The sequence below is a fragment of the Onychostruthus taczanowskii genome, unplaced genomic scaffold (assembly GCF_017590055.1).
Source record: "Onychostruthus taczanowskii isolate IOZ18803 unplaced genomic scaffold, ASM1759005v1 scaffold173, whole genome shotgun sequence".
Lineage (NCBI taxonomy): Eukaryota > Metazoa > Chordata > Aves > Passeriformes > Passeridae > Onychostruthus > Onychostruthus taczanowskii.
In genome coordinates, this window is record NW_024498940.1 from 315,839 (window position 1) to 332,914 (window position 17,076).

General features: G+C 49.5%; 1 protein-coding gene across 3 annotated transcripts in view; it reads left to right on the plus strand.

The window, feature by feature from the left end:
• INPP5A (inositol polyphosphate-5-phosphatase A) overlaps window positions 1-17,076 on the plus strand; it is a 193,211-nt gene that overhangs the window by 28,816 nt on the left and 147,319 nt on the right. For all 3 annotated transcript variants that reach the window (XM_041400150.1, XM_041400151.1, XM_041400152.1), the window contains exon 2: window positions 16,140-16,181. In XM_041400150.1, coding sequence (XP_041256084.1) covers window positions 16,140-16,181 — 42 coding nt within the window. The remainder of the gene's footprint in view (window positions 1-16,139; window positions 16,182-17,076) is intronic.

Consider the following 17,076-nt stretch of genomic DNA (forward strand, 5'->3'; position numbering starts at 1 on the left):
GAGGGCTGGAGATGGAAAGTAAGTGTTTGAACTGAGGAGGTCTTCCCTCTGTTCCCTTCAAAGTCTGTCTTGTCAGCAGCAGTGGATGGTGAATGTTGTGTAACAGCAGGGAGTGATTTTCTCTGAAGCGCTTTTCCTTCTGATAAGCAGGCCCCAGAGTACATGCTCTTGCAGTGCTTGACTTGCATTTTAATTTTCAAGCAGGTGCTTATTCAAGTCCAGTGTGCCAGGCTGTGTATGTACAGTAGGTTGGGAAGAGTTCAGTAGTTCTGGGGAAATGTGTGCATCAATTCTCTTGCTGCAGTCTTGTCTCTTATCTGAGCAAGACATGGTTACAAATGAGGAAAAACATTCTGGAGATGTAACTTCTAAATTGTGAGTCTATATTCCTGTGTCTTGTGATTAATTTTGTAGATGGGTGTAGAAGAGCAAAGTGCTATTTAATGAGTTGGGGGAAAACACTTCTAGGTGTTTTGCATGTATATTTTTGTTGTTGTTCCTTTACCTGTGGCTTTGTATATTGCTAAGCCTTGTCATTTCCATTCTGCTCTTTTTATCTGTGAAGCTTTCTTCTGGCTGCACCTTACCTCCGAGCATAAGAATGTCTTCAGGAGTCCCATGGGAGTGGTTCTCCCAGCCCCAGTGCAGACAATGTTTTTCTGGCTGCTCAGGCTCAGTCGTGCCCTTGCAGATGCTCTGCCCAGGCCGATGGTCAGCCCTGCTGCCTGACCTGCTCAGGTTGTTGCTTTGCACCTGGTTACTGTAAAACCACCTTCAGTGGTTTCCCCACCTTCAGTGTCGCATCTGTCTGGGGTGTGCTTCACCCAGAGCCTGTCTGGCCTGCCAGAGTCAGTCTGTCACAGATCCTTTGCTCTTTGTCATGTTCCATTTAGCTCACATTCCATTGTTTTGAGGATAAGCTCCCTAACTTCATGTGAAGCCCGTGGCTTGCTCAGCCTTGCCAAGACATTTTGTGTCAATAGTGGGAAACTGACTTCTGGTTGATTGGTTTGTTTATTTGTTTTTAGCCAAAGCTTTCTGTCTTGATTGCTCTCCCGCTGGATTTGCCAGGAGATGTTTTTGCCCTGTTGCAGGACAAAGCCATGTGGAAATCTACAAAGCTTTGAGGGGGACACTAAAAATTTGAGGAGTTGAACAGGCTGTGTGCTCAAACAGCAGCATTCTGTGCTGGCTTCTAGCCTGCTGAGCTCCCTGTACTCCTACAGTCTTCACAGCTAACATCATTTCATCATATATTTGCATATATAAAAACCACATACATGTGTTCATAGCTAAAGAATAAATTGGGGCCTAGGCTGCAGTGCCTGTGCTGGGTGTAGTGCCTGGCACACTGGTGCCACTGTGGGGCTGGCACCCCTCCTTGCTGTCATTTGGGGTGGCACAGGGACCAGGGGAGCTGAGAGAGCTTGTGCTGGAGTGAAAGCTCCGATGGAAAATGCTGGAAAATGCAATCAGGAGCGGGCTGCTGAGCGTTTACCTGTGAAATACAACCTGAGTCACACTGAAGGGGGATGGAGGGTGCCATCAGGTGGGGAGCAGGTCACAGGAACCTTGGAGGAAAGATGCCCTGGGGCTCTAAGCTGGGTGGCAAACCTCACTCACCCTCTGCCTGAGCAGTGAAGCTTTGCTGTCCCAGCCACGGTGGTACTCCACATTTCTGCCATTATGTATGGAACTTCTGCAATTTATTCTTGTTTGTCCAGCTCACTGCCCTGCTTTACCCTTTGCTTGTGTAAAACTAGTGCTACTGAATATCAAGCACAGATACAAAAGATGTTTTATAAAGCATGGCAAATAAATTTGCTTTTGTTTTTTACAAAAAGGACACTTTGAAAAGTAATTTTTCAGCAGCTGAGTCCTTTGGAGCTGGTTGCAGCTGTGCAGCCTGTCAGATCACTGCTCAAGCAGTGAACAGAGTTTTCTTCTCACACCTGGGGCTGGAGTTTGAGGTGTTTCTGTCCTTGTCATGGGATGATCATTGGGGGAGCTGCCAAACCCCAGCCTGGTACTAAAACTGTGGCAACAAACCTGAAATCAGTACATTTGAGGCCTTACTCATTTGCTTCTGATTGTTATACCATAAAGAATGCTCGACTCCTGTTTTCAGTTTCGTACGGCCACAGAGAGAGAAATTGTGAGAAGTCACATTTTTCATAGGAATGATACCTGAGGTACTCACCTGGCCATTGGAGTTTTCTCTAAAAAATAATCTAAAAAGGTCTAAGTGACAAACACAAAGCCCAGGTTTTGGGTGCTGAGGCAGTCGATGCAGCTGCAGGAGCTCAGGGCACAGGCTGCACTGCAGTAAACGCCTGGGAAGGGCTGCGTGGCAGGAGCCTCAGTGCCTGGGATGATCTCCTGCCTGGCAGGTACCTGGTTACCTTCAGCAGGTGTACTCTGCTCTCATTTCTGCACTCTTCACTTGCTGCCTTTCACCGGTGCTCAGTGAAAATCTGCAGAAAGATGGTTTGGGCTCTAATTTTGCCACACCCAAGCACGAGGTTAGCTGTAGGGCAGGAATGCTTCAGTTCAATTGCTATTTTTGTTTTGCAGAGTTAGATTGAAAATTGTGAAAATAACACACATTATTACCTTCTGTTAATATCTGTCCCTCTTTTCAAACAAAAAGCCTCTCGGCTAAAGCCTGGAAAATTGTGCAGGAAATGCAGATAGGAAGTGATGGAAGCCCAGCAGCTCTTCCAAGGCTTGCTGTGACAGCTTTTCTCTTTGCAAAAGAGTTGTGGTAACAACTGCCACTTTAGTTTTCAGCAGCCCCTTTGCAGCCAGGAGGGTTTACATATTAAATACCTTTTACATCACTAACCACTGATCACACTGGTTCGACAGTAACTTAATTAATCTGTTCACAACTGGAAATGCACGTTACAAGTAAACCTTTATTCAGGTGGAGCTGGGACTGTGTGTGCCCTGAGAGCCATGAGTGCTCCCCTCTGGGCTGTCACATCCACAGTGATGCTGGGGGAAGTGATCCTTGTGGAATGTGCTGTCCTGCTGAGTGTAACGGGCTTGGAAGAGCTTGGCTGGGAGGCAAATGAAAATCAGATAAATATGTATCAACACTTAATGTGACCAGAGGGATAAATGTAGAACAGCTGTCTGCAGGAACAGGTAGCACCTGAGCTGTGCTGGGAGAGCTGCCTCTCATGTCAAACTGTCCTTGTGTTCCAGAGCACAGTGCTCCTTTGGCCATATACAACAGGACCAGGGAGCAAAGTAAGTTTTGTCTTTTGACCTCTGCTTGTACTTGGATAACCTTTATTGCACTTCTTTGGGCAAAAGCAAAGACTTTTGGACTGAGTCTTCAATTTGAGTTCATTGCCGTTTGCTTTACACAAGAAATGCACTCTGTTAGTTTTGTTTTCCTTGTTCAGGGATCTTGGCAGGTGCAGCTGAGGTGTGGGAGCTCAGAAGTGCTCTGTGCAGGAGGGGAGGTCGCTGCAGCCAGACACAGGGTGCTCCAGAGGCAGCACTGGGGATGGTGCCTGCACTGGGAGCTGGAGGAGAGCCCGGGCTTGGTACCTTTGGGAAGTCCCGGTGTGGGAGCTGGTGCACTGGCAAGCTGCAGCATCCTCCTTTCCTAGCCAGGTGTTTGAGTGGAAATGATCAAAGGGCTGCAGCACTCCCAGTCTGGGTTACACTGCTGCTCTCTGGTGCCTTGTGTCACGGGAACAGCACGATGGTTTGAAGACGGACCTGGGATGAGACGTTCGTGTCACAGGTTCTCCCGTGGGGTTGGGCTTGCAGACTCCCGAGGCTGTGTTTGGGTATTATGAGCAAGATTTCACTTTCCAGGGACAGCTGTGAGTGGCTGGGCTGAGGAGCTGTGGGGCTGGGGCGGTCAGTAGAGAAGGAGCACCAGGTGGGGTATGCTGGGCTCTGTGCAGTGTGGGACACCTCCCAAAGTAAAACAACGGGCAGGCGTTCAGAGCTGAGCAAATTCCACGTGCTTAGAGACATGCTGGTTGCATTCACCTGAGCATTTTAACATGAGGAGAAGCAGTCAGGATCCTGTGAGGCTGGAGTGCTGGCAGGGTGTCTTTCTGACCTGCGCATGCTTTTGCTGCTTGAGGTATTTTTACAATTTATTTTCAGCAACGGAGGATGTTTTTTTTCCCTCAAACTCAAGAAGCTGTGATTCCACTGTTGGTTATTCTGCAGGTTTTGTGTTAGCAAAGTGTGTTCATCCAACACTGCACGCTGACACTCCTTGCTGCTGTTGTCTGCCTGATGTTTCCTTCCTTCAGAGTCTATATTTAGTGTTAAACAGCATTCACTGTGGCACAGGGCTACAGGCAGTTTGCTTTCAAGCCAAAGGAAATGGTTCTCTTTAAGGATAAGAGTGAACAAGGGGCAGGATTTCCTGTGGAAACGCAGCCACAGGAGAGTTGACTTTTACTTTGAAGTTAATGGCAAAAAAGGCAAAGTGAAACCCTGAAGAGTTTATATGCACAGAAACTATTTTTCTTTTTTTTTTTTTTCCCTGGTGAAGGAAGCCTGAGTACAGGGAGGGGTGGGGAAGGGTCTGAGCAGGGGGTTGCAGGTCTGCATCCTCGGGGATGCTCCAGGCCCTGGACATGTCCCTGAGAGCCTGCAGTGGGGACCTGCAGGGTGGGCAGCAGTGAAGGGCTGGAATTCCAGAGCTGCCATCAGTGCTGCCTTTTTGGCACTGTAGTCACCTCATGTGCATGAATATAATGTTGCATAAATCAGTTGGGAATGTGTTTTTTGTTTCATCTCATGTGTTTACTCTTTATTTTCTTCTTTCATGAAAGCTGCTAAAATTCCATTTTATACTATGAAATGCATTTTTGTCCCAGGGCTGGGGGAATAGGAAAACCTTCTCTTTCAAAACATACTGTGTTTGGGATTTTTGCTTGTTCTTTCACTGTTACAAGAGGAATGAGCCCTGGTGTATTATTGTAAGGTGTATTCTGACTGAAATCAGAAATACTGACTGTATATCCAATTTTTATGTGTAGAAGCCCAAGGACCTTACAACTGTGAATGGATCAGTATAACAACAGGCTCTTTTCTGTAACTGGGGCCCAAACACAACCCCTAAGATTTATATACTCAAATAAATATGTGGTGATATCAGCATTCCAGACATCTAAAAATCACTGTTTCAGTATTGCTTGTTAGGTTTCCAAGTGAATGTAAATGTCAGATTTAAAGTACATCTGTTTTAAAAGCAGTAGTAAAGCATCTGTGTATTTTATTTAAGATTTTACTTCTGCTGAAGCCGGCTGGATGACACACTTTGTGAAGGGCTGCACACATCTCTGCCAATTTATTTCTAAGCTTGCCTCTCTACCAGATGTCTGATGGCCTTTTGTGGAAACTTAAGGGAATACTGATGATGGTTATTTCCAGTTGCATATATGAGTTCTGGTGCTTTGGCTTCCTTGAAACTGCATCAGCAATGTTTTATTAATTGAGCAAAACTGTTTTCCTTTCAGGACTTTGTTTCTCTAAATTGTTTCTTCTGAGTTGTCCATGTTTTGAAGATTCCTATTTCTCCTTGTATGCTTTATTTTTACCATAAAGAATAATCTAGATAGTTTCTTCATAAATTTTTGCCCTTACAGTAATTGCATGTTAAGTGCAAATGTAGCACCTAAACCTTGTTGTGGGCCATCCCAAGGGCGTAGGAGGGAAAAGGATTTGGCTCCTGAATAACCAAGATGTCGGTAATAATACGTATGGGGCAACGGAGGCTTCCTGTGTTCAGTCGGTTTGTTGGTGGGTGGTTTCCCCATCCTTCCTGTGCAAAGCAAACCCGAAACCTTTGCTTTTGCTCGAGCACACCTGGTTGTGACACCCAGCAGTGGAGGAGGCTGCTTCAGTGTCACCTGTCAGGAGAAGAGTCTCCAGGTCCCCTCACCTAGGCTGAGCAAGCTGGCACCACGCTGCCCTTCTGCATGCTGCTGCCCTGGCATCGTGCCGGCAGCCCCCAGGGCTGTGTGCCGGCAGCCCCCAGAGCTGTGTGCCTGCAGCCCCTGACGGCAGCGTTTGGAGAGACCCACTTCCCTCTGTCAGCAGCAATCACTGGGAACAGCGCGTAGTGCCCAGCACTCAGCTGCCTCCTGAGCCCCAGCATGGCCAGGTGTGCTCACCAGGTGTGTTCCCTCAGGAATGGGCACCCAGAGCTCTGTGCCATGGAGCCCCTGGCAGCCCAAGCACGGCCAGGTGTGTTCCCTTGGGAATGGGCACCCAGAGCTCTGTGCCATGGAGCCCCTGGCCCTCCATCCTTGCTGGATGCATCGGGGCCATGTGTGGCTCCTCAGGGCTGGGCACCCAGAGCTCTGTGCCATGGAGCCCCTGGCAGCCCCAGCACAGCCAGGTGTGTTCCCTTGGGAATGGGCACCCAGAGCTCTGTGCCATGGAGCCCCTGGCCCTCCATCCTTGCTGGATGCATCGGGGCCATGTGTGGCTCACAGACCCGTGATGGGTGGGTTGGGGCTTTGAGCTCCTGCTGGAGGCTGTGGGACTCCAGATCACTCCTGACGACTCCAGAGCTCCTTCCCAGCACGAGATGTTTTGTCTCAGCTGAGCATTTTGCCATGTGTTTGTGGGAGCCTTGTTGGCAGAGGATGTTATCCCATAGGAGAATGCCATCAGTTTCAAACCACCTCTGCTGGGCTCACCCTCAGCATCACCAAAACAAGGTTGGTGTTTGCGTTTGTGGCAGGTCTGAATAAAGCTGAAAATAAGCTTTGTGAACTATTGGGCCATTGGTCAAAGATGCATTTATTACAGAAATCTGCATAGCAGCAAGGAGGAGGAAAAAGCCCCAATCCTGAAAACCTACTCTGGATCAAATTGAGATAAATTTCCGAGTATCTCCCTTAGCTCTTTATTTTTTAAATAGCATGTAAACAACTGTCATTGTCTGGTCTGCTATCAATTACATATATTAGATCACTGTGTATTTTTTAGTGTGTTGAACTCCCCTGGGATTCACTTGGTGGTAAATTGACAGCTGTCTTGGGACTGTGGTATTTTGGTGTGAGGGCTCCTGAGTGTCTCTCCTCTCCCTGGTGGCCATGCCTGGCTTTGGTGGCAATTTTAAGAGACTTTCCACCTCAAGGTAGCCTGTGGCTCACAAGTGGCTTTTCACAGCTGTCTTGGGACTGTGGTATGTTGGTGTGAGGGCTTTTTTTTCTGGTAGAATATAGGGTGTGTTGTAGCTGCCTCACTGACAGCTCGCCCTCTCCTGACACATTCCTCCTGGCACTGATTCTGCAGCCATTCTGGGAAAGGCTAGGACTTTCATCCCTAGCAGAGCAGTGCTCCATCACACGGCATTTGGCTCATAAATAAGGATGTATATATTCTTGAGGAAAGAGCATTTATTACTCAGAGGAATTGATAGACACTGCTTCACAGCAGGGCATGCAACTCATGACCTTTAGCTCTTGAGCTTTAGGTCACAGAAGTTACTGTCTGCAAACATGAGCACTTCGATAAAATTACATTATTATTTTTATTTTTCTACAGAGCACATTGTACCTTATTGATTTAAGGCAATTTTTTTCTGCAGGTCTCCTGCTCTGCAGTGGCTCCCTGAGCTGCTGGCTGAGATGCCCAGAGCTGTTGGTGTGCCAGGCTAGGAGCCCGTGTCTGTGTGCAGTGACTGACCTGTGTGCTCTCACCTCTCTGTTTACTTGCTGAGGACAAGGCTCTGGAGCCTGGGGATGTTCTGCTTCACGGTGCCAGCACAGCAGGGCTGTGGAAAGGCCTGCAGCTGACACACACCACTGGATTAATAAAACATGTGGGATGTTTTCAAGGCTTCATACAACTCAGCCCACAGGAAGAACTGTTTGGATCGCTGGCCTTCAGTTCCCGGGAGATGCGAGCCCGGATGGCGCTGCTCCCCGTGCATGGTTTCTGTACCGTGCAGATTTAAAAGAGCAGCTGTAGGTGTCCCCCTGTTCTACCTGGGGGAGTTTTGTTAAAGATTTCACTCCAAACAAATGCAGAAAGAAACCCCACAAATACAGGGCAGGCCATGGTGGTGGTTGTGGGTGTGAATTTTGCCAGAGATCTAATTTATCTGTCCACATGCAAAAGCAGATTAATTTGATTTAAACTCTTTTCAGTTTTCCCTGTGTCATTCCAAAATCAGGATACAAAACAATGGAAAACTTGAGTGTATTAATGTCATTGATCTTGCTATTTGCTAACAATTAGAGTTTGTGTGGTGTTGGATTAACTCTTGTTAATGCTCTTAACACGTTGGTTATTCAAATATCCAGGAGCTTTTAAGCTTTCAGTAAGATGCCAGTAATAGAAGTTAAATTTGAAGTACATGGGCAGCTCACCGGGGTCAGGAGATTCAAGATTCTGGACTTGTCTTATTGCAGTCTTTGCAGTTGTTATTCATTATCCAGCAGTAGCTCCTGCCCTGTGCCTGTCGGGGTTTGTGCTGTGCGTGGGCTGTGCAGAGCAGTCAGCCCGCAGAGCTGTGCCCTGGCCCTGCTCCTCTTTTCTTGTGTGCCCGGGACAAACCAGGCTGAGCTGTTGGGTGCCCAAGGATAAACGATGTCTGTGTGCTGCATACCTGCAGAAAACACGGTTAAACACAGCTCAACCTCATGTTTTAAGGATGTGTGTGTATGTGTGTTAGACCTTCGTGAGCCTCGTCACTTTGCTGTCAGACCTACTGAATTATTTTGTACACCAGCAGTTCTGAAGATCTGGAGCTTCTGTGTTGCTCCATCTCAGTATAATCTAATGTAATCCTTAGGAAAATTACCAGCTATGTGAACTCTACTAAAAATGTGTATCTTCAGTTAACTGTTCTGTGGGAATGTTACAGTTGAAAGCTGAGCTCCATTAGTGCTGAGAGAAGAGTTTTAATTTTGCTCTGTGATGCTGGATTAGCCAAGAGAGGAATAGACTTGGGACAGACATTAACACTTTGTTTGGAATATTGTAGAATCACAGATGGATTGGGTTGGAAGGGACCTTAAAGATAATTTCATTGCAGCCATCTGCCATGTGCAGGGACACCTTCCACAGACCAGGGTGCTCCCAGCCCTGTCCAGCCTGGCCTTGGCACCGTGTGCTGCCTCTAAAGCTGCACAGCCACAAGGTGCTTGGAGTGCAGTTTCCATCTTTCTACTTGGGAGGTATAAATACTGTGTTAGTGTATGTGATTGATGAACTTCCTGAGATTTAGTTGTTCTTATGAATGGCAGATTGCTTTTAGTCACTGCCCTGAATCATCATGCATTAGATGCAAACATTATTTATGCTGAATTAGGTGACAGTTTCAAGTTTGTCATGTAAACTTCACTTTTTCCATTGGTGATGAGTAGTTTTCTGTTTTTATTTTTTCCTTTCCTATTTTCTTTGAGGGATATTTTTGAGTTGACCTTGTACCTTTGTCTCCAGAGTTTAGGTGGGGCTCCCGAATGTCCCGAATTGAGAACCTGAGACAGAGCTGCTCTTTGGGGTAGCAAAGAAAATGCACAATCCTTCTGAACAAGCAGCTCGTTTGTGGTGTTCTCTCCTCGCTGTCCTGCAGGGAGCTGCTGCTCACCCTCCTGGCACCCTCAGGTCACCCTCTCCTGGCACCCGCGCCCACTGGGCTCAAGCTTGCAGGAGACTCTACGTCCCAGCCCCGAAATTAAACTGAATTGGCAATGCTTTTACTGACAGATGCTCTTTATTAAAAAGCCTTTGTTGTTCTAACTCATTTTTCCACTTACAGGAGTTTGTTTTACATGGGTTCAGTGAGTGGCTCTGGGCTCGTGGGCTCTGTCCCACCCAGGGGCTGCTTTAAGTGCTGTTGTGGCATTGGCCTCATCAGCTGGAGAACTAGAGCTTTTTTCGCTGCTGCTCGTAAGCTGCCTGCTCCCAGCCTTGCTTTTGGGGGCACCTGTGTGATTCTTTGGTTGTTTTAGAGTTTTATAACCGGTAAGATTGGTCAGTGAGGTTCTCAAGGGTTTGAAAGAGCCTGGCCAGACGGGAGTACTGACAGACATGGTACTATTATTATGTAGATGGTAAAGACAGCTGGCTCTTCCCCTCCCTCCCCCCGTTCTGTGTTGAGAAGCAATTAATGATGATTGTGGTATGAACTATAACATATATGTTAAACACACACTCGCATCTATGTATGTCTTTACATCCAGATATTTTGAAGAAGTAGGGACTTGCTTCTCCTCACCCTTGCTTCTGTTAATTATTCCTTCTATTTCCCCTCAGATGTGGCCGGAGTAGTTAATTAACAGGTCACTGTTTGCTGTTCCCGCTTTAGGCTGGATTTCCTGTGCTTGAGAGAGTGCTGCTGTGCTTGGAACTCAGCATCCCTGGCCGGGCAGGGCTGTCCCGGGCAGGGCTGTCCCTTGGCATCCCTGTGCCCAGCATCCCTGGCCGGGCAGGGCTGTCCCTTGGCATCCCTGTGCCCAGCATCCCTGGCCGGGCAGGGCTGTCCCTTGGCATCCCTGTGCCCAGCATCCCTGGCCGGGCAGGGCTGTCCCTTGGCATCCCTGGCCGGGCAGGGCTGTCCCTTGGCATCCCTGTGCCCAGCATCCCTGGCCGGGCAGGGCTGTCCCTTGGCATCCCTGTGCCCAGCATCCCTGGCCAGGCAGGGCTGTCCCTTGACATCCCTGGCCGGGCAGGGCTGTCCCTTGGCCTCTGACAGTCTGGGTACAGTGGTTTCGGTTGTTTCCAGGGCTGCTGGTTTCTCCTGCGTACGCAGACACCGGTTCATAGACAGCTTTGGCTGCTCAGAAACACAGAGCCTTGGAAACAGGCAGCAGGTGCCGAGTCCGTTTCTGTCAGCGTGTGCTGTGCTGTGCCAGGGAGCTCAGTCTCCGCGTTCTCTGCCCCGCGGTTCCCTGTCCCGCTTTCCCCGCGGTTCCCTGTCCTGCCGTTCCCCGCCCCGCTTTCCCCGCGTTCCCTTCCCGCTTTCCCGTCCCGCGTTCCCCGCTGCCGGCAGAGCCGCTCGGCAGTGTTCGCTGCCGTACCGCGCAGGAGCCGGCCCCGCTTTGGCCGCTCTTTGTATTGCCAGCGAGCACTGTGTTGCTCACAGGAAGGGAGATCAGCCGGAAAGGTCAGCAGCGAGGGTTCTGTGTTGGCCGCAGCTCCGGCCCCGCACTGCGGGTCAGGGCACGGAGCGCGTTCCCAGAGCTGCTCCGGACCCGGACCCGGGCCCGGCCCGCCCGGCGGTGTCCCGAGGCTGTCCTGGTGATGCCCTGGGCGCTGTCACCGGGCTGTGCCTGCGGACACCTCCGGCCCTGGGGCACTGTCCATGTCCCTGGTGATGCCCTGCCACCCTCCCGGGCAGGGGCTGTGCCTGCGGGCACCTCCGGCCCTCGGGCACTGTCCGTGCTCCTGGTGATGCCCTGTCACCCTGCGGACACCTCCGGCCCTGGGGCACTGTCCGTGCTCCTGCTCGCCCTCACGGCCGTGCCGGGCAGCCCCTGTCCCTGTCCCTTGTCACAGGCCGAGTGGCAGCAGCGCCTTCCCCATCCTCTCCGCTCAGGCTCTGCTTTACCCCGGGTTACCTTCTGGCTTTTCTTCTCCGTTTCTCCTGCTTGGGCCACCGCGTTGCTCAGCCCGGGAATAAATTGTGCTTAAACCCCTGGATGACAGACGCGTGTGTCCAACCCCCGTTTTGCAGTCTGTGTTAGTTAGGCTGTGTTGTGTTTTTCTCCCCCGCCCCTGTTCCTTGGTCCTGGTGACTGTCACTGGGCCGTGACAGCATCAGGGTGGGAGCGCGTTCCCAGAGCTGCTCCGGGCCCGGACCCGGACCCGGACCGGGCCTCTCACGCCAGCAGCGGGCCCGGCCTGCCCGGCGGTGTCCCGAGGCTGTCCTGGTGATGCCCTGGGCGCTGCCATCCTCCCGGGTAGGGGCAGGGGCTGTGCCTGCGGACACCTCCGGCCCTGGGGCACTGTCCATGTCCCTGGTGATGCCCTGCCACCCTCCCGGGCAGGGGCTGTGCCTGCGGGCACCTCCGGCCCTGGGGCACTGTCCGTGCTCCTGCTGTCCTGGTGATGCCCTGGGCGCTGTCACCGGGCTGTGCCTGCGGACACCTCCGGCCCTGGGGCACTGTCCGTGCTCCTGGTGATGCCCTGTCACCCTGCGGACACCTCCGGCCCTGGGGCACTGTCCGTGCTCCTGCTCGCCCTCACGGCCGTGCCGGGCAGCCCCTGTCCCTGTCCCTTGTCACAGGCCGAGTGGCAGCAGCGCCTTCCCCATCCTCTCCGCTCAGGCTCTGCTTTACCCCGGGTTACCTTCTGGCTTTTCTTCTCCGTTTCTCCTGCTTGGGCCACCGCGTTGCTCAGCCCGGGAATAAATTGTGCTTAAACCCCTGGATGACAGACGCGTGTGTCCAACCCCCGTTTTGCAGTCTGTGTTAGTTAGGCTGTGTTGTGTTTTTCTCCCCCGCCCCTGTTCCTTGGTCCTGGTGACTGTCACTGGGCCGTGACAGCATCAGGGTGGGGCTGTTCTTCTTCGGATGCTCCTTGGGACAGTTGCAGGCTTTCAGAAATGCTGAACTAAGGGAGATCACAATTGTGTTTGTGCAAATGCATGGAATAAAGACAGTGTTTAAGTAAAAATTTGGATTTTGAAAAATCTGCATTTTTCTTTTAATATTCTTTCTTCAATTTGTAATTCTAGTTTTTCTGTTTGGTCCTGGTCGGTTTGCGTACATGGGCTTTGAAATGTTGTGAACTCATAACGTGAACAGAACATGCAGATTGTCATCTTTTTGTTTGTCATTTAAGAGTGTAAAGTGGGTACAAAACACCACATTAATAGTACCCAGCTGATGGGGGAATTTTGCCAGTATTGTCTGTTTAATTCAAGAGAGCATAGCAACAGCAGTGCTTACAAGTCTATTTGAAAAAAAAAAAATTAAATCCAGTGGGTCTTTGAATATAAATGTCTAAAGGGTGCCAGTAAATTTACAAAGACAATATAAGAGACCAAAAACATTGATCAAAAATTCACAATATAAATAATTCTGTTGAAACAGCTGTGATGGTCAGCCATGTTGATAGACTCAAAAGAAGTTTTTGAGTAAGCCTGTTGATCAGAACTTGATCAGAGGTTTTGCTTTTCATTAAATAAGTAGAAAACCAATTAAAATAAAGGCGGAGAAAACAGCCTGTATTTCATATTTTTCTTGATGTGCCTTGAAGGTTAAGGTGAAAAGGCTCTGGGAGTCTGAGTGCAGCAGGGGCTCTGGGGTGCCAGGAGATTTCTGGAGCTGACAGGGTCCTCAGCCCATGGGGGGCTCTCGGGGCCGTTTCAGTCATGTAAAAACTGGGGCTGCTTGTGCCTCGTGTGTTCAGCAGTGTGCAGAGTCCAAGTGGCCAGTTTTCCTCTGATTCATTTTGGAACCCAGTTTTCACAAAGTGAGTCAAGATTTTTTTTTCCTTTTAGCTTAAAAAATGAGCCTATTCTTTGCTAAAAATAAACTTCACAAAATAGAACCTGCTTTCTATAATTCATTGGCTTTCTTCCATTTCCCTCTGTACAAAGCTGAAAAGAAATTTTCCAAGCTGTTAATTTAGTTTCATTTAGTTCTTTTCCCTTTTTCCTTTTGAATGAAAGGTTCCTTACCCTGTCTAAATATATATTCTCTCTCACATTTTTTTTGAAAAGATTCCTTCCCCATCTGAGCATATTTTTGCAATAGGCTTAAAGCTTTCCTGTTGGCTGTTGACTGTAAATTTGAAGGAAATAGAAGTACTGGGGAGAAGAGAGACTACTTGTGTGTTGGATTTGAAAAGCCGCTTGTTTTTGGGCTACCAGCAGCTCGTGTGGTGTTCATGTGTTCACAGGCTGACTGGTTTTTCTTACAAACCTGACCATTACAGTGACCAGTGTGACAGAAATAGACTTCAAGTGGAAACTCGTAATGAAAAGAGATCGTTTTAGTGGGATTTGGAATGCCAGGAAAAGGTCAAAACTGCTTTTAATTGAGGGGAGCAGGGCACGCGGGATGCGTGTCCTGGTGTTTTAATGCGGAGCCCGTGTGGTGTTGCTGTCTGGAAGTTGTGCTTGTTTGAGGGGAAGGGTTTCTGTTTGTGACTCAGTGGAGCCAAAAGGTGTTCCTGAAGGGTGGGGTGAAGCCAGGGCCGTGCTCCTCCAGGCACAGGGGCATTTGCTGGCTCTGCCTGGAGAACAGCAGAGTTTGGTGTGCGAGGAGCAAACGACCCCGAGGAGTCGGTGCTGCCCGGGCAGGAGGGTGGGCACAGGGCAGAGCTGCACGGGCAAGGGAGGATGGAGGGAGGGGAGAGCCCTGGGCACAGACCTGCAGCACCTTTGGGTGCCAGGAGAGCTGGGGAGGGGCTGGGCACAGGGCACAGGGAATGCTTCCCGCTGCCAGCAGCCAGAAGGAGACTGATAAAATGGGGTTTGGATTAGCGACCCGGAGAAATCGGCTCATCGGTGAATGGGTATGAAAGGATTTAGCATCAAAGAGGACAGGGAAAAGATTAATTTCCATTATGTTACAAAAAGAATGAGATAATTTAATGAAGGACAGAGTGCAGAGAGAAAGGATAGGAAGAAGTCCAAAGTCTGTGGAAGACATGAAATATAATGTGCCTGTTTTTAGACCGAAAAATAAGAGGAAGAGAAATTATCTTTCTACTTGATTGTTATCTCCAGTCCTTCAAAAGTTCAAATTGTTTCATTTATGTGAGGTGGCTGGAGAGGAGCCTGAGGTGAGGGCTAGGCTACAGAATTGTACCACAGAGTGGTGAAAGTGGCAAGAAAAGATGGTGCCAGAGGGGACTGCTGGAGGAGGGCACAGCAGTGGGAGCCAGCAGGGCACTTCCTACAGCCACGGGCACACGGCCAGGGACAGGGCTGGCACGGGCTGGGCACACAGCCAGGGTGAGCCAGCAGCCAGGGACAGGGCTGGCACAGGTTGGGCACACGGCCAGGGACAGGGCTGGCACAGGAGTCCAGGGCGAGCCAGGGACAGGGCTGGCACGGGCTGGGCACACAGCCAGGGTGAGCCAGAGACAGGGCTGGCACAGGTTGGGCACACGGCCAGGGCGAGTCAGGGACAGGGCTGGCACAGGAGTCCAGGGTGAGCCAGGGACAGGGCTGGCACGGGCTGGCACAGGAGGCCGTGCTGGCCGCCCCAGGAGCTCCTCAGCAGCCTTTTTCTTGGAGCTGGTTACAGAAACTTAGCGGGCACCCTCCAGTGCTGCTCTCCTGCTCCAGGTGTTGTTCCCAAGTTGCGTGCAGCTCTTTGCGAACGGCGCGCTCCGTGGGAGAGGAGAGCAGAAGAGAACGCTGGAGCCTGTGTTTGCCTCTGCGCTCTGGCGTGGAGCTGCTGCTCAGGGATGCGCTGTCTCTCTGCTTCCAGTCTGATACGTTCTGCTGCCTCCCACCCATTCTGGACGTTCCTGCCACTGCTGTGACAAGGAAGTCTGATTTGTGTTGTCATTCCCCACTGGAATGTAAAAATTATCCAGAAGTCTTGTTGAAGATAAAGTTCAACAAATCAATTCTGTCCCTGTGAGTGAATTCTTTCCCTTCTCAGCCCTCTGAGGCTGGGATCTGTTGCTGAAAAGACAGAACGTAGCACTTAGCTGCAGTTTTGCTGCTTCAGTTTTCATGATTTCTGGAGCAGTCTGAAAATGCTTCTCCCAGTTTGTCCTTGTCAGGAGGTCTGGTGGGATGGAGCATCCCCAAAAGCAGTGTCGTTCCTCTGAACCAGCTTTGTGAAGTAGCTGTGGGTCGCTGGAAGCTCAGGGCGCAGCATCGGGGCGTGGGCAGGCTGGTGGAGTTTCTGATGAAACTTTTGGTGATGAATATGCCCTCCTAACAGCACAGAGATCAGGGTGCCATGCCTGATGAACGTGTGGGTGCGAATGCTGTGCAGTTGTGCACAAAATGCACCTTGTTGGTGAGAACCACAGGGGGCTCGGGAATGAAGGGGGGAGGCCTGGCCAGCGGCATCGTGGAGGAACATCCTCGTGTTTGTTCTTTTTGCTTTAATTGTGGAAAAAGCTCCCTTCTTGAATGCACTGAGGAAAGCAATAATACCGCAATATTGTTGTAAAAATAGATTTCTCTTACTTGTAATTAATTTTTGCCTTTTGTTTTTCAGCCAGAAAATTTACAGAAGAATTGGCTTCGGGAATTTTATCAGGTAAGGTAAAGTTTATTTTCTCATGGAGTTTTGTGCATCTTTGTTTATTGACCTAATTAGTAATGTCAGGATCTTTTGCTCTGTGAAGTAAAATTACTATTTTATAATGATTTTATTTTATTTTATAATAAAAGACAGCCCTGAAATATGTGTCTTCCTGGAAATCTAAGTAATCATTATAAAAATTCAGCATATAAGCACAATTTGCTGTCATCAGCAATTCTCTGCCTAAAAAAACAGATTCAGGTTTTATAAAATTGACTTCAGTTTGGCATGAAATAGTGTTTTACATCTACTGAATAAGATATATATTTGAGTACTTAAAAAAAATAATCTGTTGGGAAGTCCAGTTTACCTTAAAATTGAAATATGACAATTTTGGGCATTGGTTGGTTTGCAATAATTGAGTCCTGTGTGCTCTTTCTTAACAATTTTCTTGTTTGGTAATGCGGAAATATTGACACTGAACCCATATTATAAAACGTGCTGTAACCTTCTGGTGCGTGGGGGTTTTTGAAGTACAAAAGCCCCTCTCACACACTGTTACTGCAGCAGAGACTTGCAGCAGAGACTTGCCTTGCAGTCTTTGTGCAGTAAGCAAGGGGAAGCGGACGCTGCTGGGCAGGGAGCTGTCCTCCCTGGGCAGCAGCTGGGAGCTCTGTCACTGCACTCTGGGGTCCCACAATGGTTTGCCCTGGCAGGGCTCCAGGGACCTGACAAAGCGTCCGGGTGCACGCCCTGCCAGGCCAGGGACACTTTTCACCGGAGCCCTGCCTGACCTGCCCGTGGCAAAGTTTCAGTGGTACTGAAGGGCCACGGCGTTCCTTTGTCCAGTCCTACCTCTCTCACAGAGAAATAGTGAACAACAGAACTGTGCTGTTCAAACTGTAAAGTG